Source organism: Pseudorasbora parva, chromosome 8, assembly GCF_024679245.1.
Source record: "Pseudorasbora parva isolate DD20220531a chromosome 8, ASM2467924v1, whole genome shotgun sequence".
NCBI lineage: Eukaryota > Metazoa > Chordata > Actinopteri > Cypriniformes > Gobionidae > Pseudorasbora > Pseudorasbora parva.
In genome coordinates, this window is record NC_090179.1 from 28,870,729 (window position 1) to 28,886,678 (window position 15,950).

General features: G+C 38.2%; 1 protein-coding gene across 2 annotated transcripts in view; it reads right to left on the minus strand.

Moving 5' to 3' along the window:
• The window catches only part of sez6b (seizure related 6 homolog b), a 244,640-nt gene that overhangs the window by 31,533 nt on the left and 197,157 nt on the right, over positions 1-15,950 (minus strand). For both annotated transcript variants that reach the window (XM_067450669.1, XM_067450670.1), the window contains 4 exons: positions 13,169-13,354; positions 9,828-9,996; positions 9,103-9,269; positions 2,001-2,195 (listed from right to left, as the gene is read on the minus strand). In XM_067450669.1, coding sequence (XP_067306770.1) covers positions 2,001-2,195; positions 9,103-9,269; positions 9,828-9,996; positions 13,169-13,354 — 717 coding nt within the window. The remainder of the gene's footprint in view (positions 1-2,000; positions 2,196-9,102; positions 9,270-9,827; positions 9,997-13,168; positions 13,355-15,950) is intronic.

A 15,950-nucleotide genomic window follows, 5' to 3' on the forward strand; every position in this document is an offset into this window, starting at 1 on the left:
GAGAAACAAAGAGATCAGAGAGAAATACAAACACACAAACGTACCTAAAATGCTTACCTTACATTAATTGAATCTGTATTAAATCTTATTTCCTGGACAATGCAAGTAAAGTAATATAGTATTAAGGCAATATTCATATAATACTTAATTTTAGCTTAATTTTAATGAATGAAAATGAATTTTTAAATATTTTTAGTCACTTAATATTTAATTCAAAATGTATGGCAATTTTTATTTTATTTTTTCATGGGTGACTCCCAGCTCTCAAAAAGAGCTGAACCTCTGGATTAATCCAAATGGGGTCTAAATGGAGAATTCTGGCCAGATTAATAAACAACTCAAGGCTTCCTGTTTTTATTTTCCCCTATTCACATCACTACACTGGCTTAGCTGGATGTAAGCACATTTTCAAATAGAAAATCTGTTGTCTTGACCCTCTGCTAGAGCCAGTACGATTAAATCCTTTCAATCCAAACTATTGTGAGGCTCAAGAAATGTACTTGAGCAACGGGTCAGATAAGAAGGCCGTGTGTGTGTGTGTAGGTGGGGGTGGAATCGGGGCATTATGAGTGAGGCATTCTCTCACATTCTTTGGCTCTATGCACCTGGTTCTAGCCTTCATGGCTTAATGCTTTTAGGGCTGCTTTAGGCGCGTGACTGTGGCTAAGAGTGTCTGAAACCCATCCAGGTGACACAGGATGTAGTGGATTACATAGAAAAGGCACTAAAAGGATGTGAGGTGCTTGTACTGTACTTGCACATGCTGCCTGTAGAGCTCTTCAGCAGCTAACTAATGCAGATTATACACAGGAATGCGAATGTAAAGCCTACACATATAGCCTCACGTGTGAACGAAGAGGAGAGAATCATTTCTGCTTTACAGCTTTGTTTACTTGCACATGCAGTCTGTTGTTTTAGCACCTGATTCATGAAGAAAATGATCCAGATCAGGTAAACACTTGGGTAGTTATAATGCTCTTAAAGGGATAGTTCACATTGAAATTAAATTTTGATATGTTTTAGCTTACTTCATGGGCATACGCTATGTAGGAGTATTTGTTTCCCCAGTAGTTTCAATTTTGATCATTTTAGGCCTCACATAATGCAGGTCTATGGTCACCACCTCAAAGAGCATACACAGAGAAGTCCAAATTAAACAATCCCCCATCGTAAGTACACACTGATGGCATAAGACACGAAACGAGCGGTTTGCGTGAGAAAACGAACAGTATTTATATTGTTTTTACCTCTTGTACACCACAGGAAACGCGCGCCCTCGGATCAGTCGGACGTAGTGGTGTACAAGAGGTAAAAGCGATATAAATACTGTTCGTTTTCTCATGCAAACCGCTCGTTTCGTGGCTTAGGCCATCAGTGTGTAATTACGATGGGGGATTGTTTAATTTGGACTTCTCTGTGTATGTTTAGATGGTGACCATAGACCTGCATTATGTGAGGCCTAAAATTATCAAAATTGAAACTACTGGGGAAACAAATACTCCTACATCTCGGATGCCCATGAGGTAAGCTAAAACATATCAAAATTTAATTTCAAAGTGAACTATCCCTTTAACACTGATTAGATCAGCTTTTGATTAAAAAAAAACTCATTTTTTTTAAAAATTATTATTAATAATAATAATAATCATCCATCCAATCTCCAATCTGCTTTATCCTCTGGGGGACACCCTGGACAGATGGCCAGTTAATAATAATAATATGATATTATTATTATTATCATCATCATCATCATCATCGTCGTCGTTAAATTGAGGAAGAAAAGGTTGCAGAAAAGCAAATTTATTTCAAAACAAATACAAATGTGTTGGCTTGACAAATCCTTGTTTGAAAGTTAACCAAAACAAGTTTAAAAAGCCTCAAAAACGTAAAGTTTATGGGCCTTACGGACAGATTCAAATTCACTCATAAACTGAAAGGGAGCTAATTCTTCACTTCTGAATTTGGCCCAAACCTGGTACTTATGAAACATTCACACACACCTCTGCAGGCGGGTTCAGTCTCATTCCATTGAGGGTTGCTGGGATCCATGCACTCGATGATAACGGAGCCCTGCTCCAGGGTGTAGCCGGGGTCACAGGTGAACTCCACAACCGTCCCGACGGCGTAGGTGCTGTCAGTGGTGGTGAAGTTTCCGTACTTGACGAATGGCTCGTAGCAGTGCCCTGCTGCAAAAGCTGAGAGGGCACACCATAAATCACCTGCTCCAAGATGCACATCACAGTCCAAACACTATCACCAAGCATCTGATTTCAGAAGAGCTTAAAACACACAGACAAGCAGTCCACTCGGGTCAGCCCTTCACATAATAATTTCAATGGAAAGGCAGAGGACAGCGCGGAATCCGAATTTAAAAGCATTTTTAGACGGCGGTCTAAAAGAATTTGTCTGTTGAATGTGGCAAAGCAATGTGCTGTGTTTTACATTCCCACCAATCAAAATCCTCCTGGACGCAAACCCAAGGTTTCGGGTTGCCCTTGGAAGGATATTGTTAGTTAATCAACCTTAGCCAGACTTGCAAGGCCATTTACAGGCGTAAAAGGAAGAGAGACGGCCCGACAACGTGAATAAATGTGCAACGTGAATGAGCAAACTCACTCAGGGAAACAACAAACCGACACGCCTGGCTGAACCGTTATTGGTTGTTGTGCTCGCCTGAGAATGTAGAATAGAGATTAGAGCGAGAGGAGGAGACTTAAGATGAGGATGTTCAGACTATGGGTAAACACTGGCTTTGATATCCCTCCGGGTCCGGCCTCATTCAAGCGTGCACTAGATTAGACTCCCCACATTCAGCTTTACATTCAACCTCGCTCTCTGTTTAATAAACACAGGCGATTCTGCCAATTACAGCAAACTGTTTCTCACCCCCCCACCTCCAACCTCCCATTTCCCATACCCAGGCAGGCACATTTGCATTATTCATCTTTAGATTCATCTGGCTCCGTTGTCTAAAAGAAGTAAAAATGAGTCATTTTAATCATCAGTTGATTCTTGCTCTCTTAAAACCACAGAAAAAATCATTACAATAAGATGGCGTCAGTATAAAGTCAGATTTCTATGGAAATTAGTTTTGCAAATATTTTTAATTTAGCATTTTGTGTTATTGCCATAAGTGAAGTCCCTATAGGAAAGACAAAATCATGAATGAGATCTCTTTAATGCCTCAATTGTTTTGTCCTAGACATCAGTTAGATTAAATGGTGAGCAAAATGACCTTTTTTGCTTAAGTTGTATAGTTATACATTTCAATATGAAGTCAAACATTTAGCATTAAATTCTTTGAAAACCAAATTATATACTAACTTGACCAACACTGAAACTAAAGCAAAATATTTTTCCATAAAATGTTTATTTTATTTTATATAAAATTGTATTTGATTTATGAATCAATTAGCTAACAAATGTTTGCCATAAGACAGATAACAGTCTAAGATTCCCAGTTTCAACATCAAATAAATGCTGACAAAATTTGTACTTAGTACGTTTTCAATGATGCATGTTGCATCTTTTCATTGTGGAATGCAATCCAAATCACTTTATAGTTTTATACTTTTACTATAAGCCAGAAAATGTCTAATTTCTTTTGTTTTTAGGGATTTTGGGAGAATGATTACACAGTGGACTCTTAAATGAAACTAATAATGAAAAAATAAATCTATTAAGTTGACAGAGTTTTGAAATATAAAGTTATGAATATACATCAGTAATTTGGGGCCATATAAATATATAGTCAAACCTTTAGACACCCTTTAACACCCATACGGAAATGTAATATATGTCATATATGTCCCTATCACAAGTGACACAGTCATATATGCCAAATATAAGACAATATATTGCTAGCACATATATACATATCTCTAGATACATGATGATATAAGTTTATAACATATATAAATTGTCCATATTAAATTAGTATATTGACATATATTAATACTATGCATATGATTGTTGTTTAAATAATATTGTATGCCATGACTATATATGTCACCAATATATTTTTAATTTATATATGCCAATTTATTTAAACAACATACAAACATTTGACATGCTTATGTTTTCCTTATTTGAACAGCTTTAACTTTAAACATGTCTAGCTCTATTTGTGTTTTGGGGTTTATGTCAAATTGTTTATTTGCTCTTTTGCAAGGATGGTCATTGGGTCCCTCCCTCAAATTTATCTTGTAGTTTGCCTCTCTAGGTTGTTCCTAGGGGGACTGTTACAATATATTTCATTTTAATTGTAAAAAATATACTAAGACTATATAAAAACATATTATGGACATATATGTCATATGTATGCAAGCAATATGCTATGCATATATATGTAACTTGTATAATGAGCATTTATACAAAGAAATATGTCATGCATATTGATAACTATATATGTGACATATGAAATTGTTCCATTTTCTAATAGGTTTTATATATTAAAAAACATACATGTACATATATATCTGGCCATATATATATATATATGTGGATATATTTAATATATATGTATATTTCATATGTGAACATATATTACATTTCCGTATGGGCATGTTCTCACATTATCACAGTTTATTCGCTATAGTTTAGAAAACGGTAGTAAAATGTGTCAAATTCATTTTCATAATGTCAGATAACTGAAGAGGTATGTAAAGGATGTAATGGATTACAATCAACCAACCATCTGTTAAATGTAAGTACACAATTAGATAATGGCAATTTAGGTTAACCAGTTACGAAGCAATGCAAAATTTTGTTCCGTCAGTTCAGTGGTAAAACTTCATTGTTACATGTCTGTGTGTTCAGTGTTCCTGTGTCCGTTTTCCCCAGTCTTGTTAATTAGTTATATCATTCACCTGTGCCTCGATTATCACCTCATTATTCTCATTTGCTTTGTGTACTTAAGCCCTCAGTTATCCCTCAGTGTTGGTCGGTTCTCGTCTTTACTCCTATTTGGATGGTAATTGTTTCTCGTGGAGTTGATTTACAGGGGCTAGTCTGTGATTTTATTGGCATCCGAATACAGTGTTTTTCTTCCACCACCTGTGACACCAGGCACAGAAAACAAGGCTCTCAAATCAATGACGTATTAGAAGGGGGAAACGCCGCCTCTGTATGTACGCTGCTTCAGTAGCCCCGCCCACAGACTTGTGCAGCCAAACGAGCAATAAACACGCCAAAGATATCAAGATAATCGTTTGTAAACAAGACACAGGCTGACACTGGATTTGCAGACATTTGAGATTAAAACACAACGCTGTGCATTCTATATTGGATACGACAGGAATGGTGCAGCACAGTTTTGTGAGTAAAATATAATATAAAAATATGTTTTTTATATACGATAGTATTGCATTGTTACAGATCATATTGATTATGTGTACGTGTCTATCAGAGCATACCAGCATGCTGTCACAGGCTGGAGAATCCCTTATTTGTTGGTTTATTGCGATTCGGGTTCAGACTCCCAGGGCTCGCAAAGCCCAACGTCCCAGGGCTATGTGTTTTCCAGATGGGCTACATAAGCCTGTCAGCAGGCCGGTGAATCTTAAATAGTGAAATAACATTCATTTCTTGATCCCCATTGTGTTTGAAGATCGCATGCGTGTGTGCGTGTGTGTGGTTTGCTGAAGCTCATTAAATATGCAAATCTTCTCCAATCCTAGCCGTGGGCGTTTACTTCTAATTCTGCAGTGCGGCACGCCCAACAAAACCCAGCGTTTAGGAGAGAGCTTCAAAACCAGTGTAGAAAATGGCATTTTACTTATTAGTTATGATGTGTTTGAATGTAAAAACCATGCAAACGACATAAGTTCACCTTAAGACAACAGTATAAAAAAGATAAAAGCCAGGACATGACACCTTTAAACAATATAAACTGCATAAACATTAATGAAACCAAAGCATAGTGTTATAAAATGAGGTAGCGCTAGAGAAAAAAACAAAAAACAAAAGCAGTATTATATGCATATGGGTGATTGTCAAGTGTTTACAGTAAAACAGATAAAACTGTATATTATGATGATAAGCAGTACCAACATTAATGCAACATATATATATATATATATATATATATATATATATATATATATATATATATATATATATATATATATATATATATAAATCTTCCCAGCCTTAAACTTTTGAATTGTAGTGTAAAAGGTGTGACACAGCAGCTTTAGCTATAAAAGTTTCAGCAAGGTTGAAAAATAATGACATTACTCTCAAAAATAAATTTACCTCTGAAATTACAATTATTACATCGATTTACATGATTCCAGTTTAAATGGCCTTCAGAGAACTGAACAAGTATTCCGTGTGTGGCCTCTCGATACACAAAGAGTTCCAGATCAGTGCTTTTGATAGTCTACTGAAATTGATACATTTTGAAAAAGATCCATTTTGTTTAAGATGCATAAAACGAGGACAGCACTTCAATCAGAAAGACTATTGAAGGCTGAGCAATCTACCTGGTGTGAAATGTGTCAGAAGTGTGAAGAAGACAAGCTAAATTGTTACAGGTTGCCGTGAAGGCACATTAGTATATTGTAGATAGCATAATCGGATTGTGGCATGGTAAATGAGATTAGATTGATCTCGCCAGATAATGACTGCGAGGTGTGCATGACATCCCTGTGAACAAATTCAACTGCACACATTCGACTGACCTCTCAGACGGAACGGGAATGCCATTTATGCAATTTCGGTTTCCAGTTAAAACTCATTTTAATGGCCTTGTCATGTCGCATTTCATTCGATTTTCATTTGATTTAATCTGAATAAAGCTCAATTGAATCATGAATGTAAGGAGTGTTTAGCAAGGCATATAAGAGAAAAGATCTTTGGAGTGACTCGAAGCAACAATGGGAATGTGCCGGAAGGTACACTCTTTGTCTCCACCACAGCCCTGAGGCTTTGTAAAGGACATGTGTTCTTCAATCAACGTTTGAACTTAGTAACCGCCGCCGTGGATGGCCTGGCTCAGACACAAACCAGTGGAGGATGGATGAGAAAAGATGCTGGCTGCTATCAAGTCCTCATTATTACGACTTCCTGTGAACATTGCTGTACAGTGACTAAATCGGATTATGAATAAGACATATATACATTTACATGCACCCAAATAATACCCTTAGAATACCCTTTGATGGCTCAACTGGACTAAAAAGCCTTCATAGAAATCACAAATCGATCCGATTGTGTTTGATCCAAATAAAATTTTTATCAGATTGAAAGAGTGGTGTAGACTTGAAGTAATTCAATCAACAGGAAAAAAAAAATTCTCTCTCAAACACTTGAATCCAACTATTTTCCCATCAGTTTTAAAAATACCTTGTGCATACGTGAAGGGTCATGATGTTTACATATGTTCGACAACTTATGAACGTGCGTAAGTTTGTGTCTCATGTCTTGTGAACTGTTCAGTGGGGGATACTTAATATTTACTAAAAAAGCTCTTCTGACATATGTCAGCTTTTGTCGATATGTTATACAAGATTAAAAATGTTTTTCTCCACGAATATGTTTTAGGTTGGGGGTGCCTTTTTGGAGGGGGAGGTATTGGGGGGCGGGGGGCGGGGGTATGGGAGGGGGGGGGGGGATGATGGTCACTACATTTGAATAAGTAACAATATCGAACCTATAAAACATGTTCACAACTCCACAAAGCACAACCAGTGTATCATTGAGAACACTTGTTTAAACAGCATACACACCCAGACATTTGACTGCACATCACATTTTTGACATTATTGATACTGCTTGCAATCGTAATGCAATGGACTGGTCTACAGGACATAAATTATGCCTTAAATAAAAAGATTATTGAGATGTTTACACTCTCATATACAATAAAAGACCCTGCTCAGTAACAGGACAAAAAAAAGGAACACAAAAAAACTGCCTACCTTGCATTTAGTAGAGCGGACGACTTTCTACACACACTGCAACGGTCACAATATGACGTAAACTCTGTGAGTACGTTTTAAAAAAACGAAATTCAACATATAAATAACACTTTTTTAATATCCCACTTAACGTGTTAATAAAATAAAGTGTTATTAAAAATGTACTGCTAAATGCTACAGGCCTGTGAAAACCTCGCCCCTGCATGTAAATAAATGTGTGTGAATCAATTTGCAGCCTTTATAGTTCATATAAACACTTTCAGAATGTGAAATCCGATTGTATTTATTCCGACTGACGGAAATTAGCGTACGTCAACATACTTGTTTTCATCACAAACTGACATGGGCTGTGTTTCTTGAAAGGATTGTGAGCTAAGTGAATCGAAGAGACCATAGAGACACAGCAACACGCGTCATAATATGAAAGCTACGCCCACCGGTGGGGAAAACAAACCAACCGTCTCCATTGACTATATCTATTAAGTGAGGCTGCCTCCTTGTCATTTCTGACTTATTACAAAAAAATGTAACAATAGAAAAGCTGATATGTGACAAGGTGTACAGAAAACAAGCTCAAAAACCCAGAAGTTTTTGTAAGCTGTTGACCCTAAAAACTAGCGTTTAAGTGGATACAGGCAATAGAGAGAGAGCTAAAGAACAGGCAAAAGAACTACGCCCGCTGGAGGAGAACCTGATCAGCGACAGGAAATAGAACATATAAAACTGACATTAGGATATTTGACTAAATGTATACTGCACACATAGACATACTGAAAATACTGAGTGTCAGGATCCCAAAATTGACCCATTCTTCCTGCTGAAGCTTCACATCTTATTGCCTATATCCACTTTTGTCTCCTTAAATGCTCGTTTTTTTGGGGGTCGACAGCTTATAAAAACTTAGCTATGTGTTCTTTAGCTTGTTTGCTGTACACCTTGTCCCATATCAGCTTTTAGACATTGTTCTGTTTTTTGCTATAAGTAAGAAAAGCAATACACGCAATACTTTGCGCAATACTACACACAATACAAAGTCAGTGGTGAGCGTTGGATTGTTTCCCCCCAGTTTGGGCATGGCCTAAATACGTCTCTATTGGTGGCAATGGTTCTACAGTCTACTTAAGCATACGATGCTTTTGGGAAACGCAGCCCTGAATTAGTTAGTCTAGTTGGTCTGTACCTTCATATCTGATGGCCACCCCCGTGTTGGTGCCGAAACCATCTGTTGTAAACTCCACAAAGAAATGTCTGGAGGAGCTAACGATTCCCTCGTTCGGAAGGTATTCCACCTCATACGAGTCATACAGAATCGGTGAGTCAATATTGTTGCCGTTTTTGATCAGAAACCTGCAGACATGAACAGAACAGAATGGTTTAGTTTGGTTCAAAACAGCGCAATCTCTCAACAGTATCTGTTTGGCAGCAGATGTAACGTTCCTCCGATTTCTAGTACTGTCTTTTGGCAGTTTGCATAATAATTGCCTGATATGATTTTGAATAGCTGAGCAGCAAGTGACCTCATTAAAAGTCCATTTGTTAGCAAAGCCTGCAGAAAAAGCGGATACCGCTAATAAAAATAACTTAATCCCCCTCCTGAGGCCCCAGAGTGGGCTGTAATCGCTCTCGCCGCGCCTGCACGAGGGGATTTGATTATTCTAAATTATTTTAAAGGAGAGCAAGTGTCTGATCTCAGAAACTTTCATCCACTTTCACTCACACACTCACAGCTGTTCCTATCATCCGTTGCTCTCGCCGTAACAGATAATGCCCTGAAGAGCAGCGCCACATTTGGAGTGTGACGGCACTGTGAAGAGACACTCTGAGCTTCTCCAACTGTCTCTTTGAACATCAGTTGACTAATTAGTGTATAATAGCTAAATACTGGGAGAGTTGACTGGGACGAACCTGTCGTCGTCTTCAGCGAGGGCCACCTTCTCGAAGTGCACGTGCAGCCGCTGACCCTCAGGGGCCTCCAGCACCCAGTGGCAGGTCAGGTTGTTGCTGTAGTTTCCAGGGAAACCAGGCGATACAATGCGGCCGAGACTCGCGTTCTTTACCATTCCGCCACAGGCCACTGTTCAAAGTACAAATGGAAGGGTACAAATGTCATTGAGATTAAAATAAGAGAGCTAGAGGTTGAGGAAGCCCTCAGAGTAAGCTTTGAGCTGTGGATAACAAAACTCTTTCATAGTGCATGACTGCAGAGACTAGATCGCTTTCTAAAACACAATGATGTAGCATTAATAAAAAGAAGACAACAGTCAGTGAAAGCACAACATTTTTACACATAAAAGACTTTAAGATAACCCCAGCATATGAATATGAATTCTTAATCAACTATATAGTAGGCGAAAAACTGTGAAATTAGTTTGAATTCATAGAATTCATAAAATAGTTGGTGAAAAGAATCCGGATGCCTACTACTTCCGACAAGGTATCTGAAATATTTTGGACATTTTCCATCCCATGAGGCCACGGATTGGCAGTGAAGCAATGCAACTAACACCACAAGTCACATGTCAATGTTAACATGGCGGATGTAGTACAGTGGGAATTATTCATACTACATACATTCATATGCTATATATTTTTTAACGGTGACAAGTTTTCCATCACAAGACATATTACTCAGACATTGCGATTTCAGATGCACCTGGTGCTTAGGATTATAAAATACTTTTTCAAACCTACTTTAAAACATGTGATAAGATCTAAAAAAAATGACTCTTCGTATTCATGTTAGTTTCATATATATTTTTAAAATACCATTTTCAACAAAATTTTAAATGTAATGACTCTAAAACGGCCATATATTAAGTAAAAAGTATTAGGCTACTAATTCCGTGCCTCTGTGAAAACATGCTAGTGTACAATTTCATTATTAATCATTATTTTAAAAACATTTATAGTACTTTATATCAGCATTTTACAATAACACAACTATGATGAATTATTAATATATCTTTTACACTTTTAACTATTCTTGCCTTATCATAAAAAGGTCAAATTACCAGTTATTTTAAGAGACTTGACAGTTATGAAGGTCCTCATAACCGCAAAGGGGTCTTCTCTATGATATCATTCCTGTAATAATTTGCTTCTGCATGTTGCTCAAGCCACAAGACTTTGAATTTTAAGAATTTCATTTTTTTTCATTGTGATATCAGGACACTTGTGTCACACTGAAAGTCAATACAAGTATTTTTAATTCAGAAATGTAAAAAAATTATAAAAGAGGAGCAGTCAAGTTATTTATGCGGGGGGTAAGAGCCAACTTGTTGACTCAAGAAACTTTAAAGCACAATGAATTAAACAGAGAAGGACAGCAATAACAAACTGTTTTTGTTAAAAGCGACAAAAAAGAGAGCTTGTCAGAGGAGGAGGTTTACCTTCTGAGCTTGATGGCTGAAGGTTAGTCAGGCGGACAGAACGTAATTAAAGTGGACGCACAGCCCTGATCCTTGGCAGCCGGCCCATGCTGATCAGTAGTCAGACTCTGACAGTCTAACCCGGCCCAGCATCAGCATGTTAGGGGCACGCTCCTAAAACTGCACGTTTATGCTATTTCACTCCGGAATAATGGCGAGTGTGAGAAACCCCAGGTCCTTTAGGCTGCGTCTGGCAGCCGCAGGCTATCTAAACCACCTCACGACTTGCTACAGCAGTGCCTCCGAAGCACTAAATGAGATCCTTCATCAAAACAGCCATCCTTCAGGGAGCCCAGCCTTGTTTGCAATCGAAGATGTTGTTCTGTTTGTCATGCAAGAGGGAAGAGTTCCCCAGCTCTGGGATTCGACTCTCCAAAGAGATTGAGGCACAAAAAGTCCTTATTTATGCAGAGGAGGCAGACCTGTCAATCACGCTGTCACACCGGGCTGCCTTGAGGGGGTACGGTTGTTAATATTCACTGCCTTGTAGCACAAACACTTCTGTTACCACCATTCCAGCCAAAATCAATGATCAAAACCCAATTAACTTAAAAGGAGGAGGGAGCAACCACACCGGGAGTTTCTCCCCTGTCAAGTTAAATCACACCTGTGTGGACTAAATATTTACACGGGCATGAGGTTTGTTTGCGTCTGAATGACAAAGTGACTTGTGGGTGTATGTTTATGGTGAAACGAGTAAAAAAAACAACAAGGATAATTGCAAGTGAGCGAGTCCAGGGCAGCTTCACAATGATGCAAATCAGCAAGTGTGAGGGGGCGGTGTTTATGATTGGCAAGCAAAACCACTTGCATCTATATGGAAATGAAATAAGGTTCATTAAAACCAGAAACGACTATTTCATAGATTTCCCTGTACTTGTTAAGATAACAGTGCTGCTTAATAGTGCTACTGCTTCATAATTGAATTTCTCAGGGGCAGAGATCAAATACTGCAGATTTGGTAATTAACTGTCATTTAGCTGATGCTTTTGTTGTAGTGCACTCAATAGGGGGACATCCCTCTGGAGTAACCTGCAATTAAGAGTCTGGTGAAAGGGCACATGTGCCATGTTAGGTAGTATATACTTCAAGTTTACCGCCACCTGGAAGCAACCTTCACCTATTGTATTAGCAGCTTAGATCTATAACCCTTTAAAGGAATCACTTGGGTCCAATACAAGTGAGGTTCAATGGACCGTATCTGAGGCATAATGTCAATTAGCAAAGGAAAATGTAAATTACTCCCTGTAGTTAAAAAAAGCAAACATCTTGGTAAGAATAAGGCACTTAATGGAGATAAATTATGGCATCATTATTCAGAGAGTATAAAAATAGGAATGTAAAGCTATTTTTTGTCAAAGCACTTCAATTGGTCAAGCAATTTATCACCCACTTAATCCCAGTGGTTATCAGGTAAAAACGTAGTAGATATGTTTTGATTAATTGGTTTGTGTGGATTGTCTGTGATATATTAAGTATATGTTTTTCTGCTGATTCTAGATGCTCCATGCAAATCAGGAAGTATCATTTTGCAGACTTTTTTTTTTTTTTTTAGGAATCCAGGAATTAGCTGTATAAGCTTTTTCTTGACAACAATTGGAAATACAACAATAATAATAATATTAATATTAATAATAATAATAATAATAATAATAATAATAATAATAATAATAATAATAATTCAAATCAGTTATTTAAATAAAAGATGAAAATAAGATGAGTTGATTTTTTAAAAAATTGTGGTAACTACAAATGTGACTGAACCCAGAATGGCTTTTGAAAGAACAGACTAAATTCATCATTATGTTTGGGACTCACCAAGACAGTGTGGCACTTTGCCGCTCCAGTAGGGTGTGGTGGCATTGCGGCACGTCAGTGTGGAGGAACCCTGGAGTTGGTATCCATTGAAGCAGTAGAAATAGGCTTCTCCCCCTGCATGGAGGCTTGTGACAGACACATCTCCATATGCTGGTCTATCAGGGAAGTTGCAACTCAATACAAATGCTGTAATGGAGAGAAAAATAATAAATTATTAGGCACACGTTTAAAACTGCAGCGCGCCAGACCACATTCATTTAAACGAATGTCTGAAGCAACTCTAAAACTATCATTAGACTGAGACTCAGAGGTCTATGGGGAGTTTGAATATTGCATTATAGCGACTCCCACTTATTTCAAGAAGACTTATTATCTTAACAAACTCCATCTGTCTTTCTTTCTCTCAGTTTAATATGGTCTCCAAGGGTCTGTCCCCAATGCATGTCCTCTCACCACGTCCTCCAGACCGCAGTCGACCTTTTCTGTGTGAAAGGGACATCTAAAAGATGACAAATAAACCCTAAACCCGTACATTGTCCGTTTCCCCAGCCAGAAGGGGCCTGCTGGGATGCATGGAGACAATCATTAGCTGCCTAAGATGATAGATTAGACTCACATTTGGCCTAATGGTCGCAATAGCATAACCCTCTCTACTGCTGAGACTTGTGCAGATTCTTAATCATTGTTAACTGAACACTCTTTCCATTTTGACTTTCACACAGTCTCGAAAAAACTAAGGTCTGCATAGCAGCTTATTCTGGCCCACTTAGGCCCTGATTACACCTGGTATTAAGATTTTTTCAATGAGAGCGCAAGTGGATGATGCTAAATACAAGTATAAACTAGGGGTGGCATAGTACATAAAAAAAAAACCTTCCAAACTGTTCGGTTTGCTTGTCTCGGTTCGGAGCGTGTGTATGTCGCAGGGTTTGATTCATGCGCAATGTAGCCTCGTGCCCGTATGTTACCTCAGACAGTGAGTGTCCTTTTCGTGCGAAATAAGAGGCGTGTGGACATACAGTAAAAAAATGGAGTGCTGCAGGTCACATCACGTGTAGAAATGGCAAGTGGGAGAGATAAGGAAGGCTGCCCGGAGTCGGCGGATGCACCAGCGTCGTTTAAGTCCAGTGTGTGGGAACATTTAGGATTTTATGTTACCTATGATGATGGAAATAAAAGAGTAGATAGAACTGTGACTGTGTGCAAGCATTGTGCAAAATGCATTGAATATGCTGATGGAAATACTTCTAATATGCCAGCTGATCTGAGAAGTGATTTCGTCAGCTGATGAAAGTACTCAAGCCGCGGTATAATATTCCATCCCGCCCAAAACTTCGGCACCACTGTAATTCCAAAACTGCAGGACAAGACACGAGGAGACATTTAAGAGTTCCTCTCTTTTTCTTTTAAAAGGATACAATTTTTGTAAGAGCTATCTGAAGTTGGCAGTTTGATAAATGCAGGTTAATTATTCAGTTCAATCTTTGTATGCTATAAGGCACATAAGTTCAGACAGCAATACACATTCTCCTTTTTTGCCAAATAAATAAAAAGCATGTCATCAAGGTCTTTTCTCTTGCTGTGTCTAAATTATCAAGCACACTGTTCTCTCACCACTCCGCATTTCTAACACACTCAAAGAGTTTGCATGGTCTTGCAGTTATCAGGGCAGACATGAAAGCTGTGTGTTTTTCCATTGTCTTCAGTGGTGTTCACATGTAAATTGTCTTATCTTGTCCGTTAGATTGAAAGATCTCACCCCCCCCCCCCCCCCCCATGCATTTACCCTCCCCTGGAAAAAATCAGGACAGAAGTGGTTGAAAGTGGACAAAAGAGACTAAAACATCAGGTGTAAACAGGTATGTGCCTCTCTTGTCTACTTGTGATCCAATCGTCCAAAATGCATCTTAATACCAGGTGTAAACAGGGCCTCAGGGGGCTTCATTTTGTTTCTATGTGCTATTTAAGATCAGGTTTAAAAATACAATATTCCCCAAAAACAGTAAATGTATTTAATTAATCTTAGTGGTGTGGTTTAAATAAAACGTACTCGGTCAAGACTCATTCTGTCACACTGAGCTGTTAGAAAAGAGTGAAGGTATTTATTAGAATATTAAAAACCAAAATAAACCAATCACAAGACAATCAGGAAAACCAGGGAGCAGGACTGAGACCAACAACATAACATCTACCAAAGGAAAAGACCAGACGATGAACACAGGAACACAAAGGCTTACTGTATACACACAGGGTAATGGACTAAAACAAGACCAGGGGACCAAGGCAATTATGAAGGACAAGAAAAATGACACACAGGACAGAAAACAGGAATGTAACCAGGGCAAAATGCACGCTAAAAGACCGCATAACAAATACATTAGAAACACAAAAACCAGGGGATACATAGCAATTGTCTTTACTGGCTCTCAGCACTAAACCAGCCTGCCAATATTTTCTCAAACAATCCACAAAAGCCTTTTCACTCCTTATTGCCATTGACTTTCAACCTTTTAAAATGCCTGAAGAAGGTTTTGGAGCAAAGTGCTGTTTAAAAAACATTCACAAGCTACAACAGTGCAGGATTTTTTCCATTTTACCTGCTACCTAAATCAACAAGCCGTGACGATGTGAATACTAAAGACATAAAAACAGATTTTTCTTTGAAATGAAAGAGGTCAGAATTCAAGTCCAGGTTGAATTAAATTGCAAGTCATGTACAGAACTGTGTATGCATATGAAGAAGGCTTTGAAAAGCAAGTGACCATCTTCTCCTTCATCACAA